General features: G+C 33.8%; 3 protein-coding genes, 1 long non-coding RNA gene and 1 other non-coding gene across 9 annotated transcripts in view; 3 read left to right on the forward strand and 2 right to left on the reverse strand.

The window, feature by feature from the left end:
- LOC128191217 (protein SCAI-like) overlaps window positions 1-11,744 on the reverse strand; it is a 19,144-nt gene extending 7,400 nt beyond the window's left edge. The window contains exons 1-6 of one of the 2 annotated variants that reach the window (XM_052863309.1): window positions 11,136-11,744; window positions 6,978-7,113; window positions 4,402-4,497; window positions 3,819-3,905; window positions 405-503; window positions 38-134 (exon numbers count right to left, since the gene is read on the reverse strand). In XM_052863309.1, the coding sequence (XP_052719269.1) occupies window positions 38-134; window positions 405-503; window positions 3,819-3,905; window positions 4,402-4,497; window positions 6,978-7,113; window positions 11,136-11,175 (555 nt within the window). In that variant the 5' untranslated portion in view covers window positions 11,176-11,744. The remainder of the gene's footprint in view (window positions 1-37; window positions 135-404; window positions 504-3,818; window positions 3,906-4,401; window positions 4,498-6,977; window positions 7,114-11,135) is intronic. The other variant, XM_052863310.1, reaches the window with a different exon arrangement.
- LOC128191219 (deoxyhypusine synthase-like) lies at window positions 7,254-15,365 on the forward strand. The gene is made up of 9 exons (XM_052863314.1): window positions 7,254-7,412; window positions 11,839-12,039; window positions 12,321-12,485; window positions 12,788-13,006; window positions 13,205-13,291; window positions 13,457-13,562; window positions 13,750-13,853; window positions 14,067-14,192; window positions 14,325-15,365. Exons 2-9 carry the CDS (start codon window positions 11,845-11,847, stop codon window positions 14,412-14,414), a joined length of 1,092 nt encoding a protein of 363 aa, XP_052719274.1. The 5' UTR covers window positions 7,254-7,412; window positions 11,839-11,844; the 3' UTR covers window positions 14,415-15,365.
- Window positions 12,599-12,665, forward strand: LOC128157563 (small nucleolar RNA U54). The gene has a single exon (XR_008239836.1). It is a non-coding gene; the product is annotated as a small nucleolar RNA U54 (small nucleolar RNA).
- Window positions 14,660-17,202, reverse strand: LOC128191220 (uncharacterized). Its single transcript, XR_008244427.1, has 2 exons — window positions 15,124-17,202; window positions 14,660-14,995 (listed from the first exon to the last, which is right to left on the reverse strand). It is a non-coding gene; the product is annotated as an uncharacterized LOC128191220 (long non-coding RNA).
- Window positions 17,203-17,594: 392 nt separating this feature from the next.
- Window positions 17,595-25,992, forward strand: LOC128191216 (calcium-activated chloride channel regulator 4-like). 4 transcript variants are annotated; one of them, XM_052863308.1, is made up of 14 exons: window positions 17,595-17,874; window positions 19,038-19,326; window positions 19,578-19,790; window positions 20,963-21,220; window positions 21,466-21,761; window positions 22,664-22,912; window positions 23,231-23,449; window positions 23,542-23,725; window positions 23,811-23,905; window positions 23,998-24,216; window positions 24,298-24,571; window positions 24,747-24,905; window positions 25,008-25,259; window positions 25,349-25,992. In XM_052863308.1, exons 1-14 carry the CDS (start codon window positions 17,713-17,715, stop codon window positions 25,597-25,599), a joined length of 3,120 nt encoding a protein of 1,039 aa, XP_052719268.1. In that variant the 5' UTR covers window positions 17,595-17,712; the 3' UTR covers window positions 25,600-25,992. The 4 variants fall into 4 exon arrangements, with proteins under 4 accessions (XP_052719268.1, XP_052719266.1, XP_052719265.1 ...); XM_052863306.1 differs by lacking the exons at window positions 20,963-21,220; window positions 21,466-21,761 and having other exon boundaries at window positions 19,578-19,861; XM_052863305.1 differs by lacking the exons at window positions 17,595-17,874; window positions 19,038-19,326; window positions 19,578-19,790 and adding an exon at window positions 20,088-20,603 and having other exon boundaries at window positions 20,926-21,220; window positions 25,011-25,259.

A 25,992-nucleotide genomic window follows, 5' to 3' on the forward strand; every position in this document is an offset into this window, starting at 1 on the left:
ATCACATTTCAATATTCAGGAGATAGAATAGACTTACCCTTTCTAAGTCCTTCACAAGCTTCATTTTCTTCAGCAATAAGCAAACTAGAATAAATCTGGCATAGAACCTAAGCTTTTTCACCATTAGATCTGGTCTGTTAAAAAGGGGGAAAAAGTGAATGTTAATCATAAATTTTTGGCATTGTCATATCTTAATTTCAATGGCAACAATAAAACTAATTTTTAAGAAACTGTACAATATCAAAAAACAAAAACAATGTATATTTATTTTTTATACCATTCTCATTGAAGTCTTTCCCCCAAACATTCATTGCTCATAAATCATTTACCTAGTACATGTTATATTGAGCAGAGTTAAGGACAGTATGATGTAACTCATTGATAGGGAACTTCCAGTTCTTTACCTCTCTTCCTTACTGGCCCTGGAGTAATACCCCCTCTGTCGAATGGCCGAGTAGAAGTTGAAGGACTCATTCAGGTAGTTAGTTTCACTTGTTCTCAAACTAAAAGTCATGAAAGTATTATATAAACTTCTGGTGAAATAAAATGATATATGCCAAAAAAAACCCAAACAAATTATTTGATATCTGCTGTTATTATAATTAAAGTACACACAATTCTATGGTTTGTTTGATGCATGCATATACACTTTTTGCATTCCATTCAACAGTATTGATCAATTCTGTATATTATACAACACTAGTATTAATTATTTAAAATATTATTTGATTTCCTACAAACAGAGATATAACAATGAACATAAACCCAAAACTTCCTTAACAACCATTATACCTGATGTACCAGTAATTTTAATGTAAGTCATGAAAGTATTATATAAACTTCTGGTGAAATAAAATGATATATGCAAAAAAAAACCCAAACAAATTATTTGATATCTGCTGTTATTATAATTAAAGTACACACAATTCTATGGTTTGTTTGATGCATGCATATACACTTTTTGCATTCCATTCAACAGTATTGATCAATTCTGTATATTATACAACACTAGTATTAATTATTTAAAATATTATTTGATTTCCTACAAACAGAGATATAACAATGAACATAAGCCCAAAACTTCCTTAACAACCATTATACCTGATGTACCAGTAATTTTAATGTAGGACTTGCTGTATTGACTAAAAGGGGAGGGTTTGTTGAATATATTTAAAGAGGAAGTTCTGGTATGTCTACTGATTGAGGATGAGCGTATCTGACAGCCGAATACTACTAATAGAGTAGGACAAGTGAATCTATTGATACACAAGGCTCTGCTTTATCTTCTGATATACCGTAGGGAGACTGGAGTATCCAATGATGGATAAGGTTTTTTATGTATCTACTGATTAGGATTCACTGTAACAAACAGTTGAATGCTTAAAGAAAATAATCTGGTGTATAACTGAGATAGGAAAGTCTAGTATATCTATTAATAAAGGATGGCCCAGTTTATCAACAGAGAGAGATGATGGAAAAATAAATCAACAAACAGAGGAAGACCTATTGTATCGACTGATAGAAAAGGGTCTGGTGTATCTACTGATAGAGGACAGTCTGATGTATCTACTGATACAGGAAGGTCTGATGTATCTACTGATAGAGGGGTGTCTGGTGTATCTACTGATAGAGAAAGCTTTGGTGTATTAACTGATAGAGGACGGTGTGACATATCTACTGATATAGGAGGGTCTGGTGTATATACTGATAGAGGACGGTGTGACATATCTAATGATATGGGAGGGTCTGGTGTATCTACTGATAGAGGACGGTGTGACGTATCCGCTGATATAGGAGGGTCTGGTGTACATACTGATAGAGGACGGTGTGACGTATCTACTGATATAGGGGGGTCTGGTGTATCTACTGATAGAGGACAGTCTGATGTATCTACTGATACAGGAAGGTCTGATGTATCTACTGATAGAGGGGTGTCTGACATATCTACTGATAGAGAAGGCTTTGGTGTATTAACTGATAGAGGACGGTGTGATGTATCTACTGATATAGGAGGGTCTGGTGTATCTACTGATAGAGGACGGTGTGACATATCTAATGATATGGGAGGGTCTGGTGTATCTACTGATATAGCCATAATAGGTCTGATGTAGCCACTGATAAAGAAGGGTCTGGTGTATATACTGATAGAAAGACAATTTTCCAAAGTGTTCTTTCCACAAAATCTATTAAAGACAATGATCTACACATACAGTCATACATGTACAAATAGACTGGTATTTACACTAAATTCTTATACATCTATATAGGTACCCATTGAACCTGAACTATTTGGGTTCATCCATTGATCTTTATGAAATGTCAATAAAAATACATAAAACCATATTTTTCCAAATTCCAAATGTTTGAAAGCCTTCCCCTTTTCAAAACCAATTTGCATACCGTATGTAGGATAGCTCTAACATGCAACCCCTTACATATACCTGTCAGCTACTTTTGGTAGAGAATCAGCTACATGTATCTACAGGTGTGCTAAATATTCAACAACAAAGCTATCTGTACTTAAGTTACCGAAACTCTCAGTGGATCAACATCTTTGTTTAAAGTACACACAAAGTGTAAATTTACAGAGAGAGCGAGACCTTTAACACTCCATGAAAGACTTTTGCAGATTGCATGGATCAGATGTCATGGAATTAAATATGGCAGCACAGGGCTTCTTTGATCCTAGCCAGATGTATTTTTTAATAGTGTAAAAACAGTCATATCCATTTACAGATACATTAGACTTTTCATCTCAAAAAATGCAACTATCTGGCTAGTTTAGTTTGGAGCATACATGGCTAAATATTTATGTACATATATTAATAGAATGTTACAGTGCATAGTCCATTCTTCCACATGAATTCAAATCAATATTCAGCACAATAATTCAAGAATTTGTAAACTGTGTATATCATTCATTTCAGCAAATGAAACATTTATGGTGTATGTAATCCCAATATTTTACAATAATTGAGGAACTATGATCTACACAAGATCAATGAACATTAAGAGGGGATCTCTCGACTCTCATACAAATACTGGTACTAACTAAAACTGTTCAAAAAAATAACTTATAAAATCCTACAGGGCCTCTTTGGGATAAGTGCCAAATTGATGACATGACCTTGACCTTGGTCAATGACCTTAGATCCTGGAGCATGACATAGCTTCTGTGCCAAGTAGGAGTATCTGATTTTTCTTCTCATAAAAAGTTATTGACAAAACATGAAAGTCAGATTAGGAGTCTAATTAGTGGACAGGCGGATTGAAGGACAAACAAGTGGGCATGGTGAATCTATTAATCTCCCCCTTCCCCCTCTCCACCCGAAATGAAATTTAGTAGAGTATACTATTACATATTAAAAAATTTAAGGACTCTTGGACTTATCAATACAATTTTAAGAGCATGCTGGGAACTCAATACATGTACTTTGGACAATTACCCAAATTTGCAGCAATAATATTGGATTGGTAATGGACAACTAATTATTGATTATTAACACAGTTAACAGCAAATGCCCTCTATCAACATAAATAGCATTGTAACCATCCCGATCAACAGTCTACAACACACTCAATAAAATCCCTTTGGAATTTTTATAAATGCAAGCAAATATGCTAAATGTCATAATCCAAATTTTCAATGAAAATTGATTGGTACTAAAACTTATACATGTATTGGCCTGCTTGATTTAAGTACGTTCAATCAAAATGAACAACTTTATTTTTAAATCCCACAGTAAAATTTATGGTACAAGGTTGTCCAAAACATGAAATAATTACATAATAATTATTTTTTATTTACTTTGACTTACTAGTAATGGTAATAGAGTTGTCCAATTTTGGAAGCTACTTCTCCAATCTGCCATCTCTTTAAACCATACTTTGAGTCTAAAACTTGTCTGAAAATACAAAAATCACTAGAGTTCCAGCTCCTGCATTCATTTCATTAACCTTCAAAAAAAATTCTTACCATTATGAACAACTACCTGTAAGTATAGTTCTGTCAGGATCATGCTGTTGTAGTTTGGATGCATGTTTAACTGATTACATATACCGGTACTCACAAATCATGTACATGTACTACATGTAAACACTAATCAGTCTATGCCATAATTCCTCTGTTCATTGGCAGTTTATGATACATAATTCTTAATTCCATTTCTTTAAACTGAGTTGTCATTAGTTGCATGAGTTGGAGCTTACATTTTAACCTTTGTTTTTCTATAAACTCAAATGTAGGATAATATTTTTTTTCCAAGATAAAACTGAGGCAAACAAATTTTGATAAGCAAATTTACTTATTTACAAACATAACAGCTAAAAAGCTCACAATAAATAATTAAGTAACAATACAAAACCATTGAGGGTTTATGTATAATGTTTAAAAACTAGTACCGATGCTGTTGTTGAAATTTCCAAAGTTTTGTATACACATCAAAAGTTCTACCAAAGTAGGACTGCCATTGCTTGTGTCCATACTGAGGGAGATCCCTGCAATAAAATCAGACACAATGGATATCAGATATAAACACATTGTCAAACATATTGATCACAACAACTGTCAATCAGAATAAATGTTATATTACAGCATTAATGTGATTTTCAGCTACAGGTCACATTGACGCTAGACCACAAGTGAGAGACTATAACAGATGCCATATCCGTCATCCTCAAATCATTTTTCTGTTTAAGACAAATTCAAGATACAGTATCATACAAATCTATAAAGAATTAGAAGTGTCTTACTAGAGCTAACTGTTGCATATATTTTAAAATGCATAATTGCTTTCATAATAGTTCATAAATCATTAGCAAGCACTGCCTATTTAGAATCAAAGTACAAGATGTAGTCCTTGGAGTGGTTCTTTCAGACAAAAGCTGTTAAGTTTTTATTTTGTAGTTAACATGACAAACTTTTTGGATTTTTTCGAAGATGCTTTTTGTTTTATCGATAAAATTTAAGCTTTCTTATCAGCAATGAACTTGTCAATCCACCTACATAACATCTTTGCTAGCCAAGGGTTTGCTCCTCTACAACCCTTGGCAGATTTAGCCGACAAATTCAACACTCGTGCAACGGAATCTGATTGGCTGCTAAGAGAATCTACATGTACTAATAGAGGGTGTAGTTCGTTGTGGTTTTATACAACATATTAATACAATCATTTTACAATTTTTACGCGATTAATAAATAAAATACAATATATAATTACAAATATATGTGTTTTATTAGGAATCTTATTTTTCTTTTTTTCACACGACCATTTCTTCTAATACCTCATATATGAAAAATATGTATTTCAGCTGCTCCAATTTAACTCATTGGCTGGTATGGAATGCGTGATGGTACTTTAACATTACGTGATGGTACTTTAACATTAGGTTCTGATACTTTAACATTACATGCTGATACTTTAACATTACATGATGGTACTTTAACATTACATGCTGATAGTTCAACATTGCATGCTGATACTTCATTATATGATGATACTACACTATGCGGTGGTTCTATGAGGCAGTTGAGGCGTTCCATAGGCTAGACTGCGTTCTGTTTCTGTAAACATTGGCTAAGTCTGCCAAGGGTTGTAGAGGAGCAGAGTGGATCTTAAACCCTTGGCTAGCAAATATGCCTACATAAATGTATGCATGAATGTCTATTTAAGCGAATGAGTAATTGTACTCAAAACATTGCATCTCAAGGTGTGAATTGTCATTTGTGATAATTCACACACTATAAAAACATCAAAAAAGCTTTCCTTCAAATAGTTTTGATGCTGATGATTATTTTGTTACTTGAGAGAATACATCTATCAAATTTAGAAACAAAGACATAAATATGACCTAGCTGTTCATAGTATAGGCCTACACAATGCACAAGTTCAACACATTTATTTGCTGAAATTAAGATTGAATAATATATGGGCGAAAAAATATGCAAAGTGGCACTAAATGCTGTTTATCAACAGCTTTGTTGAATCCAAGAAGTGTTAAATATGAAGTAAAACATGTATATTGGAAACATCGTTTGTCATGTTACCAAAGTGAAAAGACTTAATATATTCTGAAAGCAACCCTTATCAAAAATAGATTTAGCTATGCAGCTTTTGAACATGCACTTTTGAGCAAATAATATATTTCCATTGAGTAACTGTTCACCACATTGTGTGCAGTGAGGCGTGGACAAATATGATTTCTTTACAATTGTGCAGAATTATTACCAATGAATTATCTTGTTTACCATAACTGAACTACTTTATATTTTATTCAAGAAGTAACTATGTGGTCATGAATCAATTGCCCTTATAAATTTTTAAAACTTAAAGTGCAAAGTCTCTGAAAGAGACACAGTTTGATGGGTAATGTTTACATGCATTCAATGATTACAGAACAGTTCAAAGATGAGAACTATCACTGCACTAAAGGACAATTATATACATGCTTAACAAATAACACATTTAAGAAAAATGTTTGACAAAATAGGTAAATCAAGCTATCCTGCATAGTTTTATTAAATAATTTATCTTATTTAAGCTATATACACGATAAAGGTAAATCAAGAGGCTGTATTGGACCTGCTTAGGCCAGTACAGTTTTGAGGTAATTCATGCATTCATCTAGCTCAGAGTATTAAAATAATTTTTATAATTATTTCACATTCTGGGTATGATTTCCCTGGGGTACGTTATTTCAAGAGGAAACCTACCATACTTCTAGGGTACGTTTTCTCCTGACACTCTCAACTTATTAAATATATGCTTCATAACCATAGCATTATTTGTTTTTAAGAAAAAAAAAATCATAGATCATTCGTTTATAAAATATCTTAAATTTGTGCAAAATATAGACTTTACTAAAATTGTAAAGAACAACAGAGGAAATTCGAACTCATTGTAAGAACTCTATAGGGAGATCATTAGCATAATTTATTTGTCTTAAATTTCAAGCGTATTTACTGCAAATGCACATACCTTAATCCGTTGAATAATTGCTTAGACTTTTCTAACAGATGACAGAATTCATTCACTATTTTCTTCTCGTTTTCATCCAAAACTGGAAGGCTAACATCACTTGTCGACATTTTGTTGTGGTAGCATCGCCAACACTCTCCAATCCAAAGAGAAAGTAAATGGTCACTTACAACATCGATCAGAGAAAAAGTTTTTGATAAAATCTACATCAGTTTGAAATAGTATTACAAATAATGTTTGTTGCTTAGTTTAGATTGATTTTATTCATAAAAAGAATAAACGAATTGAAAATGAGGATTTATTTAGAGAGTTTAAATCTCAGTCAATCGTGCGCTTGAACAAGAAAACGTGTTTCTCCAGTTTGTGAAATTTTCCGCCACAGACCGAAAGCGATGATGTTGAATTACCCTTAGACATTCGACAGACGTACTTTCAGTAAGTAACATTTCATGCGACGAACTTGTTAATTTTGAAGTTAACCTACCAAATTTAAGTATTCAATCATGATTGAAAGATTGGCAACATATTCCTAAATCTTTAGTAAATTTTCATTTTTAATTTGATAAAAGTATTTTTTCCAAATGTAATGTGTAATTTAATTGTTACATTTGCAAAGTAATTAATATGTTTTACGGTGCTACCGTTCTGGCGAGCGCAGCAAGAAGTACACATACTGTACCTTGCATCATTGTCAACTTATAGTTTTATTTAGATATCAACCAACGTCAAAGAATTTTTGAGAGAATATTGCTCTACAATAAGTATGCCAAAGGTACTAATTTTAATGGTTATGATACATACAGCAAAACCCCCTACCCAGAGAGAGAGAGAGAGAGAGAGAGAGAGAGAGAGAGAGAGAGAGAGAGAGAGAGAGAGAGAGAGAGAGAGAGAGAGAGAGCCTGCATGGTACCTGTTTGTAGGTGTGTAGGTCTGACTATATGCAATATCTACATAATATTTTTACCTGTTTATTTTTTCATTTTATTCCTTTTTATTTAGTTCAAAATGTCCTATTGTTTACTTCCTCCCTACTCACATACTTACCTGCCTACTGTACATGCATGCACAAGTACATATGTACTTTAAAAATGGATCGATATGACAGTAAAGTGTGGCTCTTGCTATTATATATATATATATATATATATATATATATATATATATATATATATATATATATATATATATATATATATATATATATATATATATATATATATATATATATATATATATATATATCTCTATATTAAAAAAAGGTTTTAAAAAAATCATATGTCAATGAGGCAGGTATCGCAGACTATACATGCTATACTGAAATAGCCAGTACACCATTACAGATGTTTGATCCACCTCAAAATTTATCGCGGGAAATATAGCGCGAGTGCACTGTGACGTCATCCATGACTTTGTTCGTGTTTGTTTACGTTTCTCGACTCAATACGAAGGTATGGAAGCATGTAACAAATCTTTTGAGTCTCGCCAAAGCATATGCGGTACTCAAAACGTGTCTTCAAACTTTAAGTCACCGTAAATTACGAGTTAAAAGTCGGCCATTTTTGGCATAGCACCACGGGTGAAAACATTAGAGAGCATTATGGGACGTAGACAAAAATTTTTGTTTGATGAACTGTAGGTTTAGCTCGTTCTTTTTCCCGCGCACACTGGTTCTTAGAGCTCGCTTCGCTAGCCGGCGCTGCGCGCCGGCGAGCTGCGCTCGCTATAATCTAATTGTTAATGTTACACTTGAAAATCCTTGTAATGGTAATTTAATTGAAGGTTTTCAGTAAGTAATTGTAATTTAATTAATTACTTTCCTATGAATCAGAATCAGCATTCAAGCATGTCAAGTGCATAAAATGATAAATATTATATGACGCACCATCCATGCAAGCTTGGTAAAGTTAGGACATATAGCTAGCACCAAAGGGCACCGATCTTATTGTTCTCGAATAGGGTGAATTCAGGTTAAACATAGCCCATTTGATGGTTGTACTCTAATATTGGTTGTCATTTGCCTTTGTGATCTCCCAATTTACAGGTTCAGTACAATATCTCAATTTAGCTACTGCTTGAATCAGCTATGTAGCTTATTATGTTATTAAGGTACCTCACTACACCAGCCAGGGGCCTGTTCAACAGAGCGAGCTCTCGCCAAATTTGTGTTGCAGATATAGGGAAATTGGCGAGCGCTCAGGAGTGCTCACACTGTTGAACAGGCCTCTAGATTTCAATGTTTTTTTTAATTATTAAGGCATACAGATCAATGATTTAAAAAAAATCATTAAAAAGTTTCTACATTTTTTGGGGTGCTTATTATACATAACAGATTTTTCAGCATTTTTTACTCACTTATAGGGGTGCATATTAATCATAGTTGCAAGCTATACACATGACTTTACAGTAGTCCATATTACAAATAATATGTTTTATGTTCTAACCACAGTAATGTCATATGTAGAAATGAGGTCATGAAGATTGTCTTATTTTGATGTTTTGGTCCAAAGTATGGGTGTTTTCTGCAGTTTTTTGACTGGGAAACGTCAAGCGCAGGCTTGCTTAAGTACCATTTTTAACTATGATGTGTATAACAATATTATTTAACAAAATCAATACCTTCTACATATAAGAAACAAATTACAAGAATTAGATTGTCATCTCATAGACTTGCAATTGAAAGTGGACGACACAGTAATGTACCAAAAGAAAGACGCGTATGTAAATTTTGTTCAGATATTGAAGATGAAATCCATTTTGTTTTGAAATGTCAGCAGTATAGAGAAATCCGAGTTAAATATATTAAGAAATATTATTGGAAAAATCCTTCTGTATACAAATTTATACAATTATTAAGTGTTCAAAATTTTAAAGAACTGTGTAATTTCGGGAAGTATCTCCATCTAGCTTTCAATATTCATGATAATTAAGAAAAATTTCTCTTGTTTTTTTGCCTGTTAGTAAAATTTTATTTTATATACATTGTCAATGTACTTTACATGTACATGTACCATACCATTATTTCAATATTGCTATTATTTATATGTTATAACCTATGCCATAAGATGTATGTCTTGTGCAAATAAAGAATATACAATAATTATATGAATAAAAAGATATGTTATTTAACAATTTCTGTTCCTCAGCAATGTTGGATAACCTATATTATCTAGAAATTTTTTATTCGTGCCATAAATTTGCCTTTCATATGGACAAATGTTTATATAATAAGCTAAACCAATCAAAGAAATGCATTGCTTAGTGGTTTTATGAAGACCTACTACCTTAAAATAAAGGGGTTTGAGCCACCGATGCACCAGTGCAACTTTTTTTTTCTAATTTGATCTAAACTTGTAGACATTATTTATTCCATTATATTCATTGTGGCCAAAATTGCAGTAACTTTGTTTAATGCATGGGTACCGTCAAAAAATTTCATTTACAAAGTTTAAAGGATAAATACCAGTAACATTTTTAGAAGGAAATAAATACTTTGATGCTAAGGATCAGAGAACCTCTTCATCATAGTTGAACAGACCTGCACTCTATGCTATCAAAGGCTAAGTATGAAGGAAAATTGACAATATTTTCATTTGTTTGCAAATTGCGGGAATTAGCCCAATTTTGTGATGTCAATCATTTTCTACACAAAAACCTTTTTGACAATTTTGACTAATACACCAAGATTAATATGAATAAGATAGATATCCTCTGTATAAAGTTTATAAGAATTTGATTTTGATACAATACCATTTAAAAATTGGTTCAAATCAGGAGCAGATATTTGACTACATCAAGTATACTTAGTTGTCCTCTGTGAGTTGTTTCAACAAGTTCCATGAATTTTGCATTTTTTTGCATTTGTTTTCTCAGATTTTAAATGACAAAGTACCGCTATGCTTAAATTCTATTGACAAAATATGAAGTAGTCCTATAATTAGACTGTTTTATTTTTAGATTTAAATAAAACTCATCAAGTTTATCTTTTTAACAAGAATATTACAAGGCAATGGAGAGAGTTTAAATGGTTTATTTGTTTAAACAATAAGATGGCAGCGTATAAAGATTAACTGTATCAATGCAAGAAATATCCATTTGTGATCATCATTTGCCCTCATCTGACTTGATCATTGATAATACACACATCAAAGACAAACTTACCAGGTCTTGAAGTTTTTTTTCCTCTTGGCTGTAGTGTCATGATGATATGATACACAAGTTAATACCACTTTAATATCAGGTTTATATTAAATTCTGCATACAAGTGCACAAGTCTAATGTGTGAAAAAGATACTTGGAAAGTTAATGTGCAGAGTTTATCGGAGTTGTTGTCTGTGCTAGATAGGATAACTAATTGTTTATGACATACAAGAAGTTTGAGTATTGATCAGTCGTCCCAGGGGGAGGTGTTGGAGAGAGGTGATCGGTATTAACAAGTACACCTGATATTGCTCAGACCAGAATTACATGTACTTGTATATTTATTATTACCAATATTAAGTCATATTTGGTCATTTACTTGTGTAGATAATATTCAAGTAGACAGTTTTGATATGGAAGAGTAGTTACCATACATAGTGTAATTATTGGTAGAAAAAAATACCAGTATGTATTCCCAAAAGTAAGTATAGAAAACAGACCATCACTGCATGTACATATATTTTTAAGCTAGGTGAGTGAATGAAGACAACTATTTCTGTTATTTATTGTAGAGAATATTTGATTTAATGTTCAAGTTTTAAGCCCAAGCATCTTTACTTTTTAGAGAATAATGATATATACTTTCGTTTGGTTATGAATAAAGATCAGAAATAAGGTGATAGCTGGTAGTTTATTACCTCTTTTCATTGATCATATTTTGTAGTTCTAAATGGAAGAACAGCCCCCGAAGCTAGCAACAGATGCAGTTCTAGTCAAGAGTGAGAAAATTCCACAAGAGGTGGGAACAGTCAAAGGTTACGACTTCAATGATGGAGTCAATTACCATAAATTACTGCAGTCTTATGCCAGGTCCGGATTCCAGGCAAGCAACTTTGGCCATGCTGTGGAACAGATTGATAAAATGGTAAGTACTGAAAAATATTCTTTATTTATCCAAAACATATTTCTTGAAGTTAAAAAAAAATTAAACCATTGTATCATGTCCACCTAAAAAAAGGTCTTGTAAAATCTTGCCACTTTTTTGCATGAATGAAATAAGAAATATTAATGAATTCTAACAACCTCAAAACACAAATATATTAAAAAGTTCCTGTGACTGTGTCATGCCTTTCAAAATAATTGTGGTCAGAGTTTCAGTATATGCCTTATAGAATCACAAGTGTAAGGTCGAACCATCTGTTGCAGATTGATTGCAAGATAACCCCTCTACCTGAGGAGAAGATTGATGAGGTGAACCTGAACCCCTGTAACAGAGAGAAATCCAATTGTACCATCTTCCTGGGTTACACATCTAACCTGATTTCCTCTGGGATCAGAGAGACCTTCCGGTACCTGGCTCAACACAATATGGTTAGTACTTCCACATCTGATAGTCACAATTGAATACATGAAACTTCCTCAGTAATTTTAGAGGATAAAAGTAACATTGACTTCATTAATTTCAGTTCACTTTGGTAATACAAAAGCAGTGATGATAGACTTATGTATGAAAATATGATGTATAATATTATACGCTATACTGAGCTTTTGTATTAACATACTTCGAAAGAAAAAATATTTTTAAAAGATTTATTCTCTTTCAAAACCTGAAAAGGTTATTTTGTTTAATTTGACATAGTTTTTTTAAAGTTCTGTGTAATTAATTTGAATAGGTTGACTGCATTGTTTCAACAGCTGGTGGAATAGAAGAGGACTTTATTAAATGTCTGGCTCCTACATACCTAGGGGACTTTTCTCTGAAGGGAAGTGATCTTAGGGAGAGAGGAATAAACAGGATTGGTAATCTACTGGTACCAAATGAAAACTACTGCCTGTTTGAAGATTGGCTAATGCCCATTCTAGACAAAATGTTGGAGGAACAGAAAAATGAGGTGGGTAGAAATTAACTGGAGCAGAAATGGTGTGTCTGTATACAATGGTAGGAGTTAGTACAAAAGCTGTGATGACAATATGTAAAAGAATCACCTATGTTTATGACTATACGCTATACTGAGCTTTTGTGTTGTTTGCCTTGTGATGTTGTATTTAATTTATCCAAATTGTTAGCAGCTATTTTTGCATTAATTCAGGGTGTATTGTGGACTCCAAGCAAGATGATTGCTCGACTAGGAAAGGAAATCGACAACCCTGAGTCTGTGTACTACTGGGCCTACAAGGTAAGCCCACCAACAAATGTGTGAATGTGATGTTGAAAATTTATGTCAGTTTTAACATTTGTTAAAAAAAGTATGTAAATAGTAGATTTAGATGATGGTTTACCTTATAATGACCTTGAATAGTGAACATTCTTTAATTTTTCCAGTTCTCTCCACTTTTTTCAGAACAACATTCCAGTATTCTGTCCAGCCCTCACTGATGGATCTATAGGAGATATGATTTACTTTCACTCCTTCAAAAACCCGGGCTTGGTTCTGGATATTGTGGAAGGTAAGGGAAATTCAACCATTTTTGACTTGTGATGTTTATTTCTTACAATTGAAAATTCTTTTATGTAATTTAAAATTGCATGTGTATAAGTTAATGATACTGTATAAGTTATTGAAACATGTCGATATAATAATTTAGAAAATAAAGCAAAATATGTTTAGATGGTTCAATACAATTTTATTTTCAGATATCCGTCGGGTGAACAGTCAGGCAGTATATGCTGCCAACACAGGGATGATAATTCTAGGAGGGGGAGTCATCAAACATCACATCTGTAATGCCAATCTGATGGTAAGTTTGTCACAATCAGATACTTGTCGTAACAGAAAAAAAGGAAGTTATCAAAATTACCCCAAAAAGTTTCAACTTTGAAAATTTTCCTGTGATTTTTAAAGTCAGTTTTAACAGAAACTTCAAATTTTGGAATATCAAAACATGCAAAATATTTGTTTTAAAAATCAGAAAAGAATTAAAAAACCAAACCAAATGCTCTATGAATTTCAGAGAAATGGTGCTGACTTCAGTGTGTTTGTGAACACTGCAGCTGAATTTGATGGAAGTGATGCTGGAGCAAGTCCTGATGAAGCAGTATCTTGGGGGAAAATCAAGAAAACAGCCAAGCCTGTCAAAGTGAGTAGAAGGTGCCTATTCATTCCAAAACAAATGAATAGTTCAAGTATTAATACCATGTATTGACTTGAAATGGAGATTGAAGCATTGACATACCAAATTATCTTCCAAATAACAATGAATCTTTTGCAGGTGTATGGGGAAGCCACTTTGATATTCCCTCTGTTGGTAGCAGAAACTTTTGCCAGAAGAGAGAAAGAGTTCCTTTCACAGAAAGAGTGAATAATGGAGACCTGTTGAAACGTTCAGTGTTTGATCTCTTCTTAATGTTTGAAAAAGGTTTTAAAGTTGTGAGATTGGTTTTTGCCAAGTACCTGCGATTTACTTGTGACTGTAGTGTTTTGAAGACCTGCAGTCAACACTGCAGTCTGCTCATTGCAGCGTTAATGTGAAAGCTCACTATCTTGAATATCTTCAGATTTAACTTCACACAACAACATGTGAAAATCTCGCATTCTTAAATCTTAAATGTCTAATTTCAAGCATGGAAGAAGATAAAATCAATCTAAGAAATAGTTATTTTTATGGAAATGAAATTTTTTGTTACTCAAACATTGCAAAATATTACACTAGCACATTATGTAGTCAGTAGTTACAGCTAAAGTCATCCATGTTTTTGTAATTCTTTTGTTTTTTTTATTTCGTTTATGCCCCTTTAAAATAAATTCCTATTGACCTCAATGATAAAAAAAAATTTAAGATAACTCTGAACAGACCCTAGAATGATACTTGGCAAGGGTGGCTGTTCATTATAAACAAACCTAGGATGATACTTGGTAGGAGTGGGTGTTTTATAAACAAACCTAGGATGATACTTGGTAGGAGTGGGTGTTCTATAAACAGACCCTAGGATGATACTTGGCAAGGGTGGCTGTTCTATAAACAGACCCTAGGATAATACTTGGTAGGAGTGGGTGTTCTATAAACAGACCCTAGGATGATACTTGGTAGGGGTGGCTGTTCTATAAACTGACCCTAGGATGATTTGGTAGGGATGGCTGTTCTGTTTTCATGAATAATATGTGTTTAATAATTTCTTATTTTTAAGAAATCCTTCTTGCCTGCAGCTGAATATTTTATTATCAGTAAATATACAATGCACTAATATGTGATATTTGTTTTTGTTATTCTTATGACTCTTTTTTATTATATTTATTAAAGTTGACTATTTGACATTTGTGTTTTTGATTTTGTGCTAAAAACATATCTAGAGGTAAAAATCATATGCAAACTTTTGCAGCTTCATTTGCATTTTTAAAAAAGGATTAAAGTAGAAAATAAACATAATTATGTTCTTGACCATTAGAGAAGCACAATAAGTTGAAGAGGTATTGTTTTTCACAAGTCTTAGTTCTAGGTTTTAATAAATTGGCACAACTACATGTATCATTCTACCACTGAGCAGAATTACATAAAACTATGAGGTTATTTTGAGCACATTATGTGTAGAATTGGATATTCACAGAAAGTCCTGATTCTACTATTTTTCTGTGGATTTTATTTTGCCCCTTTTTAGCTTAAAAAATTTGACCAGCATCAGATGTCTTAAAGAATTGACACGACCATCCGACCCTCTTAAATTGGTGTACAGAATTTCAAGAAACTCACCAGATAAAGGCACATCATGTGTAGTTGTACATAATGTTAGAAAATTCCATTATTTTTGACGGGATTTGCCTTTCTGACTTTGGAATTTCGACCAATATGGAAAAGAAAACGTCTGAAACAGTGTCATTACAACTCGTCGTAATCTAATTTACAGTAATTTAGGAATTAATAAGGACATATTGTGTAGATGTGAATTATGTACCATTTTGGGAATTTTTACTTTCAAATTGTGGTTACGTCACAAACTGTCAGCGCAACTCTCTTGAAACACTGAATAGTTTTATGGTAAGGATATAATGTGTAGATGGGCATTTGGAGGAAATTCTGTTTCCATTATTTTCTTGGAATATTCGAATTTTGGCAAATACTGAACATCTACTGAGATATATTGTCAGTGCAACAATTGCTGAACGGAATTAACAAAACTTTGTACGTGTAGTTTATAAAAACACGATGGATGTCCATATCTGCAAAAGATTTTGATAAGATTTTGATATAAAAATATTTTTTGTAGAGTAATGCTCATTATTATTAGTTTTATTTTATGCATTCTTAATAGTCATTTATGTGTAGCATAGTCAAGTTATGTGTTAGCTTGGGTTGTGTTGCATGTAGCTTGCCTATTTTTATCTTTTATTCTTTACGATTTGAAAAATTACCATCTTTATTTCACATCCTTGTATGAATTTTTGCTTCCATCAGTAATGATTGAAAATGCAATTTTTCACTGATATTCTGTTATACAAACTTTGTTTAGTACATATGCGCAAAATAATTATTTAAAAATTATTAACAGTTCCATGATTTCATATTAGAAAAATAAAGACCACAAAGTTCTAGTAACGAAGATTTGCAAAAAGATCTCCAACATCTAAAAATAAAACCTTATTCGACTTGTTTTGATATGAACATTGTTTTTAATGACCTTGTTTGAACTTTGAATTGGGAATAACACAAATATCAAATTCTGTTATACGTTCCATACAAACTTAATTACATTCACAAAACTATTTTACATATTGACGTTAACCATGTGCACATTAAGATTATATAACAGGGTACTTTGTTTTGGTAAAAATGTTTTGAGATATCAAACTTATGGAATTGAAAGTGACACATTTATCACAAGAACATAGTCTTCGTGTTTTTACCTGGTCAGATTTACAGGGAATGGTTTTTAAAAATATATATAGTTACTTCTGACGGTCATCATATGTCCTTCTAATGTATGAATGTTTATTTCTCTCAAACCATATCAAGGACACATGAGGTACAAAAAAATAATATTTACAAATTATCAAATGCAAGATCAAGGTAGGAAAAGTAGAGAAATTTAAATAAATCGAGATAATATTTATATTTTAACAAATATGAACATTTTTTGAAAGTAATCAATATCAATGGTATTCCAAAATCCCCACCTGACAAAATCTGCGGGTCAAACATATTGTCCAGTATTTATCATTCGCATCGCGCCCATTTTTACCAGGCTAGCTGTACGGGATATTAGTCTTGTCATGTTTGTTAACGATTTAGAAAAATCTGCGTATAAATCTACTCCTTGACTCATGCATACAGATCTAGTAAAAGTAAAGAATGATTATGAGAATGCATGGGGTAATTTGAATATTGAAGCTGCGTAGTGATACTTTACTCTCTACTGGCTGTTATAAGATCTAAAATAGACATAAAACAAGTTGTATTCATGTACATTCTTTATTTGCGTTTGTCCTATTTTCAGCGTCAAACTTCGTGGTCAATCGGTTCATTTACAAAACAGTTGATCAGACTTGACAGAATTTCACAGTGTCTAGGCAATAAACAATTTTTGGATGTTGTGTTGCGTAATAATTTATCTTACAAGTATCAGACTTATTTCATCGCCATTTAGGTGCTTACACTTGTTGAAAGTATGGAACTTCTGAAATTCTTATTATTCATGTGTTTGATGACTGGTGCCTGTGCTTTAGAGACTCAGAGCCATTTGAAAATCACAAACAATGGATATCAACTACTGGTGGTGGCGGTGCACGATAGTGTCCCGGACAATCCCGCTCTGTTTGAAAAAATCAAGGTACGGACAATGGACAATCAAATGTATCACAGATACATCAGCTGTAGACGATGAGTTGTAGAAGTATTAGTCATGTAGATGTATTAGTCATGTTGATGTATTAGTCATGTAGAAGTATTAGTCATATAGATGTATTAGTCATGTTGATGTATTAGTCATGTAGAAGTATTAGTCATATAGATGTATTAGTCATGTTGATGTATTAGTCATGTAGAAGTATTAGTCATATAGATGTATTAGTCATGTTGATGTATTAGTCATGTAGATGTATTAGTCATGTAGATGTATTAGTCATGTAGATGTATTGGTGATAATCAGTTATATGTGTATCAATATTAGTTGTAGACAGTCAAATGTTTAAAAAGTTGGTAATCATGGATCAATGGTAGACAATCAGATGTATCAGAGAAGACAATCAATGTACATGTATCAATAGTGTAGACGATAAGATGAATAAGAAAATGAATGGTATCAGTAGCAGATGTAAAATGTACCTTTAAGTGGAAGTCTATAAAATATATTAGTAGCAGTGAAAGTAATAGTGAGATATATCGATAAAAGACAGAGTTGTATCAGTAGTAGTCAAAGTAATAGTAAGATGTATCGGTAGAAGTCAAGGACATGTATCGGGAGTCGTCAGAGGAATAGTCAGATGTATTGGTAGACGACAAGGAGATGTATTATGCAGTAGAAGTCAAAGTGATAGTTAGATGTATCAGTAGAAAACAAGGAATTGAATCAGAAGTAGTTAAAGTAATAGTCAGGTGTATCGGTAGAAGGCAATTTAAGGAGATGTATCAATAGTAGTCAGAGTAATAGTAAGATTTATCCATAGAGGACAAGGACGTATATCATTACCTATGTATTATATTATTAGATACGTCAGTTGTAGTCAAAGAAGCAAGAATAGACGAGTTCGTAGACCTGTCAAAAGAAAAGTCATTTCGAGATTGATTAAAAGTGCAAGATCATTAAAAGTGTAGGATCGCCAACAACATGTATAATTAAATCGGAAAAAGATAAGAGAACTAGTTTGAGTGAGAATGTGTCTAATGAATAGAATTACTTATATTTCCATCTCACTTATATATATTTAAAAACACGTTTACCATAAAAAATATATAGACAATTGATATTGAAACTAATACTGATTCTGTATCCAGACCACGTTTACCAAGGCCTCTAAAGTCCTGTACACTGCCACTCGGAATCGAGCCTACTTCCAGAAGATTTTCTTCCTCCTCCCACATACATGGACCAACCGGCCGGAATACAAACCCTCCACCTCCGTTACTATAAGCGGGGCCGACATCATCTTCTCGGCGCCTAGGAGCACCAGAAGGAACTTTTCTCATACCAGAATGTACGCAGGGTGTGGTCACCAAGGATTCCATACCCAACTGTTGACCGACATCTTCAGTAACAGCCACCCCCTTGTTCAGCGATCACCGGGTATCCACTTTCTGTAATTGTAATCGTATTACTTTTGGCTGTGCACTATATTTTGCACGTTAACAATTTCCGCCAATTGAGTAAAGTATACCGGCATGCGATTATAAAATTAAGAGATGGGCCAAATAAGATACATGTTAAACTTTGACTTAAAATCAATTTCCACAAAATTTTTTGTACACGTCACATAAAATACGTTAACAGTATGTGAAAAACATTAAATCTCTAATTTTCTCATTGACAACTTGTAGAGAAGTTCATCGTTCACGAGTTTGCGAAGCTGCGGTACGGGGTGTTTGAGGAATTTTCGTCCCCCGGGGAAAACCAGTTCTACTTTTCGACCACATACGGTAGACTGGATCCGGTCAGATGTACGGTAGGACTTCGTGGAATCATAAAAAATGCTCAGGGTTACTGCCTCTTTTCCTCTATCGATCCTGAATCAGGGGAGTTTCCTGCAGGATGTGCGTATATTCCTTATCCCTTCAGAGCAAATGGCACAGCATCAATGATGGACCATCAGTATGTCAGGGAGGTAAGTCTAACAGCTTATGTAATTATATAACATCTTATTTTAAAGTTTTTTTAAAAAGTTTTTTATTCAGAAGATTAAGCTATATACTCTGATATCATTTTACGTTAGAATATATTATATATTAAAATAGCACACACGATTTTGAAATATTAAACATTTTTTTGCATTAGCTTATTTTGCACATTTTCAAATATTTTGTGATTTTATTTGTGGTGTTTCAAAGGAATATAATATTTATTACAATATCATAGTACGTTGTATACATTATAGAATATGATATCGAATATTAAAATATAAATCTTGCACCATTTACTGGTATCGTCAAAAACTTTTAAGATGAAGATATTATTGTTTATTTACTAGTAGTTTGCAATAAACAATTTAACGCGTTGCTTCGTAAGAAAACAGCGAGAAGGGATAGGTATGATACACACGGTACAGGATATGCATACCGGGGTCGGGAAAACTATCACAACCACGTGACCATGATGCCGGTGTTGCCAAGATAATAACAAAGTTAGACCCTTCAACCTTACTGCCGTATTTTAAAAACAAAAAAGTGTCAGTGAACTAAGATTGCGAGTTCAACATGAAGTTTTTGTATCTACTGTTGATATTTGTTGTCACCCTTCAACACTCCGCGGGGACCCATATCAGAATAAAAAACAATGGATACGAATTGGTGGTGGTCGCTATCCACGAGAGTGTCAAAGAGAATGCCCAGATGCTTACTAGTTTAAAGGTAACCCATTCATCTCTATATTGTTGATATATGATAGAAAAAAATAACGTTCGAAAACTGGTATTGATCTATATATTACATGTTTTATTCACCATATCCCGTTTTCGTCATTCTGTTGTTTTATAACAATTACCATTTTTAAAATATCATAACATGCTTACAAAGAACAAATATTAAAATACTGCATATTTTTGAATAAAAAATCAACTTGTTAATCTGTTTCTCTTTATTAGTGAAAAACACAAGTTCTATGTTAATCTACCAAATTTTAGTTCGTTGATAACGACAATATATTCGCACGAACGATTGATTAATTTTGCAGAAAATAATAACGGATTCATCAAAAGTATTATACTCAGCAACTCGACATCGGGCGTATTTTCGGAAAGTGTTCTTCCTCATTCCAAGCACGTGGTCTAGCGGACTGGCGGACAAGGACTCCACCAGTGTTAATCTCAGAGACGCCGACATTATTATATCTGACCCCTCCTCCGTCTCCCGGAGGAGCTACCCCCGGACCAGGAGCTACGCGGGGTGCGGACACAGGGGAATACATATACAGTTAAGGACGGACGTTTTATTTAATAGCAGACATCCTCTGGTTCAAGGTAAACCCGGTAAGTATCAGTACATATTGACCAATGTACACGGCAGTCTTTTTATTATTACAACGGATGATCATGAAATGGTAATATTTGCTCAATCTTCAGTGAAATTGCAACTTCACTTCGTTTTATACTTCAACATTAAAAAAAATCTGTTTTTGCTGACTGGGCGACTAGTTGAATACTTTGGCATTTTCAAAGTAATTATTCTCGTTATATATCAGACTAAAAGCTTGTAATAATGCATTATATTGCAGAAAAATACCTGGTTCACGAGTTTGCCAAGTATTGGTATGGGGTGTTTGAAGAGTACCCCAACCCTGGAGAGAACCAGTTTTATTTCTCTACAACAGTCGGTAGGGCGGATCCCGTGCGGTGTACCACCGGACTGCGCGGACGAATTATGAAAAAGACTCAGTCTGGTATCCAACTTTGTTCTTATGATTCTATAGACCCTGACACTGGCGAATTCCCGGAGGGATGTGTTTATTACCCCTATCCCTCCCACAACCAGGGAACAGCGTCAATGATGGACCACTCATATATACAAGAGGTAATTCCTCTACATGCTGGATTAACACAGATAATCTTCGCCACAATCTGTGTTGACATTACTAACAACAACAGTTTTCTGCGTGCATGTATTACATGTTATATTAATCTCTTTTATGTTTGAATAACTTGTAATCGAAGTGTAACTTTTTGCCGAGTACTTTTACAGATTTATACATATCTTTTGATTACCGTATAATTGTAGAATAGCATAATTTTGGCTGCCTACTTGTAACTTAAGCATTATTTGTTACATAACATGTAATCTTAGAGTTAGTGTTATGGGCTACTTGTAACTTTATGTATAACCTGTGGTGTATTTGAGATTTGATTATGTCCAGATAATACCACTGCACGCTGTTGTTTCATTTGTAAATATGTAATCTGTGTGTGGATGTATTACATATTATAACGTAGTTGCCGTATAGTGTTAGTTATGTAACTGCAATGTTAACAAGTATATGTAACATTTATATGTAATAGTGTGAAATAATATATATATATAATGCTGATTTTAAAAACAGAAGGTAGGTATTTCATGTAAATGTAGTAATTTACCTAGCGCGTATTATCAATGAGTATAGTTTGCATGTACATATACCAATTTACTTTTAGCTTATAATTTACTGCATTTGACTTTTGTGTGTATATTGCAAGTACATGTTTTAGTTTTAACATAGTACCTGCTACTTGCTACTGTTTACATGCACTGGCAGCTGTATCGTACCTTTTTTTTTTTTTTACGTGCAATTCTGTTTAAGTATAACTTTGAAGATTAAAATATGGATATATATGTACTTGTGATAACGTTGTGCTGTATGAATTTCTTGTTATGCCATAAATATAGAACACTGTATTTTACACTGAAAAAAGATTTAGACAGTAATTTCTGTTATATTACAGATAAAAGATTTTTGCGACGATGACCAGACGCCGGGGCATTTTAGCCACAATGTGGAACCCCCGAACCGCCAAAATAGACTGTGTAGCCACCGGAGCACGTGGGACATCATTAGCAACACGCCCGACTTCCTCAACAACGCCAATCCACCAGGCTCCTTGTCAGACTCGCAGCTAACGCCCCAGTTCATTGTTTTCAGGGCGCCCTCTCGGAGACGGAGGCGTCTGGCCGTGGTCCTCGACCCGCCACAGGTACGTGGCCAGGGTAGAGGAGAAATACAGTCATGTACATTGGGTGTTGATTTCATTACACCTCCATATATAGCTAGATTTCAAAATTTCCCTTTGAGAAACTTATAGAATTGAAGTACAGTATCAACGTAATTTCCATTACAGCAACATCTTGTTGATTTGTAGGGAAAAAATTAAAAGAATAGTTAACACGACTTTTAAAAAAATTAAAAACAACTAAAGTAAATCAAATAATTTATTGAGCTGTTTTTAAGAAAATCATACCCTATTTTTAAAACATACATAGTTTTTTAAACACGAATTTTCAACTTGTTAAAGGAATTTCATAAAAGACTGCGGCTTCACCAGGCAGTAGACCACTTTCTGACGGAAGGCTTTGATGATTATACCAAAGTAGCTCTAATCACCAATGCTGCTCATAGAAAAGGCACTAGAATGCGGAGCAGAAGGTCCGCCGCTGTAAAATCCTCTTTACAAAGCATCGACCATTTTTATTCTCTGTCTACAATGCAGTCTCAAATTCGAAGAGGGATTGAGGTAGATATTTACAATTTTTTTCCCCAGAACCAACACTATCCATGGTAAGCGTATTCAAATAGGCATTTTCACTTTTATTTTTTATCTTTAAGATTCTTAAGAAGAGCAATTCAACCAAAGAAGGCATGGAATTTCATCTGATTGTCATTTCTTGCAACAACCAATCAGGATTTGAGACAGAAGTTCTGCAAGAGATGGCAACCACAGGCATTACACCGCACTTCATCCACTGCGGGGAGAATGGAATAGATAATATGAAGGAAACCAGATTACAAGGTAGAACCCGTGCAGCTTCAAAGTAAAATAGTTCACAACGTTCTTAAAAGACATATACATGAACACCGATTAAATTCTTTTGCAGGTGGACATGCTGAATCAAGGAACCAGAGGTCCATTTTCTATGCGGTTCAACGCTTGTCGGACAAATTACACGATGAAAAGGACGTGTCTGTACAGGTAGCTTCAATATGTAGAATTTCAAATTTCAAGGCTTAAATGAAGGTTGATAGATATTTACCGTAAATTTTTAAAATAACCCAATTAATTAGATTTCAAACGACAACATTGAGCTTGATGGAGACACAGCATACCATTCGGAATTCAGTCTGGATGATTCACTTCGCGGCGAACTGACGATACGACTGCACTACTCGACCTCCGAACCCTCTGTACAAGTCGTGGCGCCAAATGGCTCGGAATGTGTATACAAGTCAACAGATAGGAAACTAAGATATATTAGACTTACCAGTTTAGTATCACATAATGAGGTATGTTTCTATTTATACAGACAGTTTGGAATATGACCTTTAAAGAGGTTTTAACGATTTTTCCCTTTTCACTTTACATAGCAAGGAAAATGGTCCATTACCATAAAGAATAAGGCGCCAAATAAGGAGTCGATAAATGTGTTGGTCATGTTACAATCTATAATATTGGAGGACGAGGTTCCAATTCGAACAAACGCCTGGGTGAAACTGTTTCACGAACACTCCCCACCGCGTGTAGGCGTGTACGCTGAGGTAATGAATGGGGGACATCCGGTGGTGAACGCAAACGTTACTGCGCATGTGTACCACGAGGACAGGAAAGTAGCCGTGATACCACTTAGAGATTCCGGTGGCGGTAAGATTTTTTTATGTCGTGCTTTTTGGAACACCTGCTACAAGCTTAAAGTGTTGTCGAACTGTTTGATATATGTTGTAATTTCACATTCATATGCTTAGATTTATGAATACTCGTTTGCCGCAAATATCAGTTAGTTTAAGATTGTTTAGATTGGAAATCTGTTATCTTTTAGGCTTCGATATAATGAAAAATGATGGAATCTATTCCAATTCTTTCACGGAAATTGAATCTCAAGGAAGACATTACGTAGAGGTTATGATAGAAGATGTTTTGACCAACTCAGAAATTCACAGGACTTACGAAATACAACTACCTACAGAAAAAGACACGGGTAAATTTAGGGACAAACCAAAATAAACAACCTACAGCTTAGCGTAAAATTTAAAAGTCACATGGAAAGTTACAAAAGCTTAACTTTACTCCACTTTTTCAGAAGATGACCAGCATGATCTCCATGCACCAAGACTGGATTATCGTACAGAGAAGATACCACTCAGACATCGTCTAAAGAGATCCACATCCTCAGGGGAATTCCACGTGGACTATCGCTGGGACAGCTTGTCTGGTGGATACGATTATCCCCCCGCCAGAATCAACGATTTAACAGTTACCAGGGTGAACAGAAAGGATAGAAAGGTGTCTCTGTCTTGGACAGCCACTGGGAGTGACCTAGACAACGGCAGAGGTATTCTTTATATGAAAAAATAAAATGTCGTGCATGTATGCCAATTGATTAACGATATCCTTCAAATTGCAATTTCAAACGCATTTCAGCTTCCTCATACGAGATTCGTTACAACACCAATGGAACAGCTCTTGTCCTCAATCCTAAGAAGGGAATGTTAGTAAAGGAAGACATGCTTGGAGATACCTCTGGGAAACCTAAGGAGGCAGGTCAAGTTGAAACCGTCACTGTACAGTTTCCCACCAAGATGAAGTGGGTAGCCATAATGTTAAGATCCATAGATGAAAACAATAACGCGGGAGAATTTTCCAATATGGTGACGACCTACTTTGTATTGTGATTGCATCCCAAAGTTTGTGTAACTTGAATTTGTTTCAAACATGTATTGTCGAACATGAATTACAAAAAATATTGATTTTTGCAGTGTTTTGATTTGCTAAATAAATGAGTAATTGTGTATTAAAGTGAAATTGTGTAAATGATGAATAAATGTAGTTAATTTTAGTTTTCAAGCATGGAGGATAATGTAAAAAAATGAATTAATTTAATGAGGGGGCATTCGTGTTCTCTGAAGCCCATTAGAGTGTCATTGTAATTTGTGCTAGAGTTTAAGAACAGTTTATATGAAACGAAAACTCCCATTCTTGTAAGTGTATTTCTTGTTTGAAGAAGATATATTGAATGCGAGCCAATTTGTTATTGAAAAAATGACAATAAAATAATAAGTTTTTAA

The sequence above is a fragment of the Crassostrea angulata genome, chromosome 7 (assembly GCF_025612915.1).
Source record: "Crassostrea angulata isolate pt1a10 chromosome 7, ASM2561291v2, whole genome shotgun sequence".
Classification (NCBI taxonomy): domain Eukaryota; kingdom Metazoa; phylum Mollusca; class Bivalvia; order Ostreida; family Ostreidae; genus Magallana; species Magallana angulata.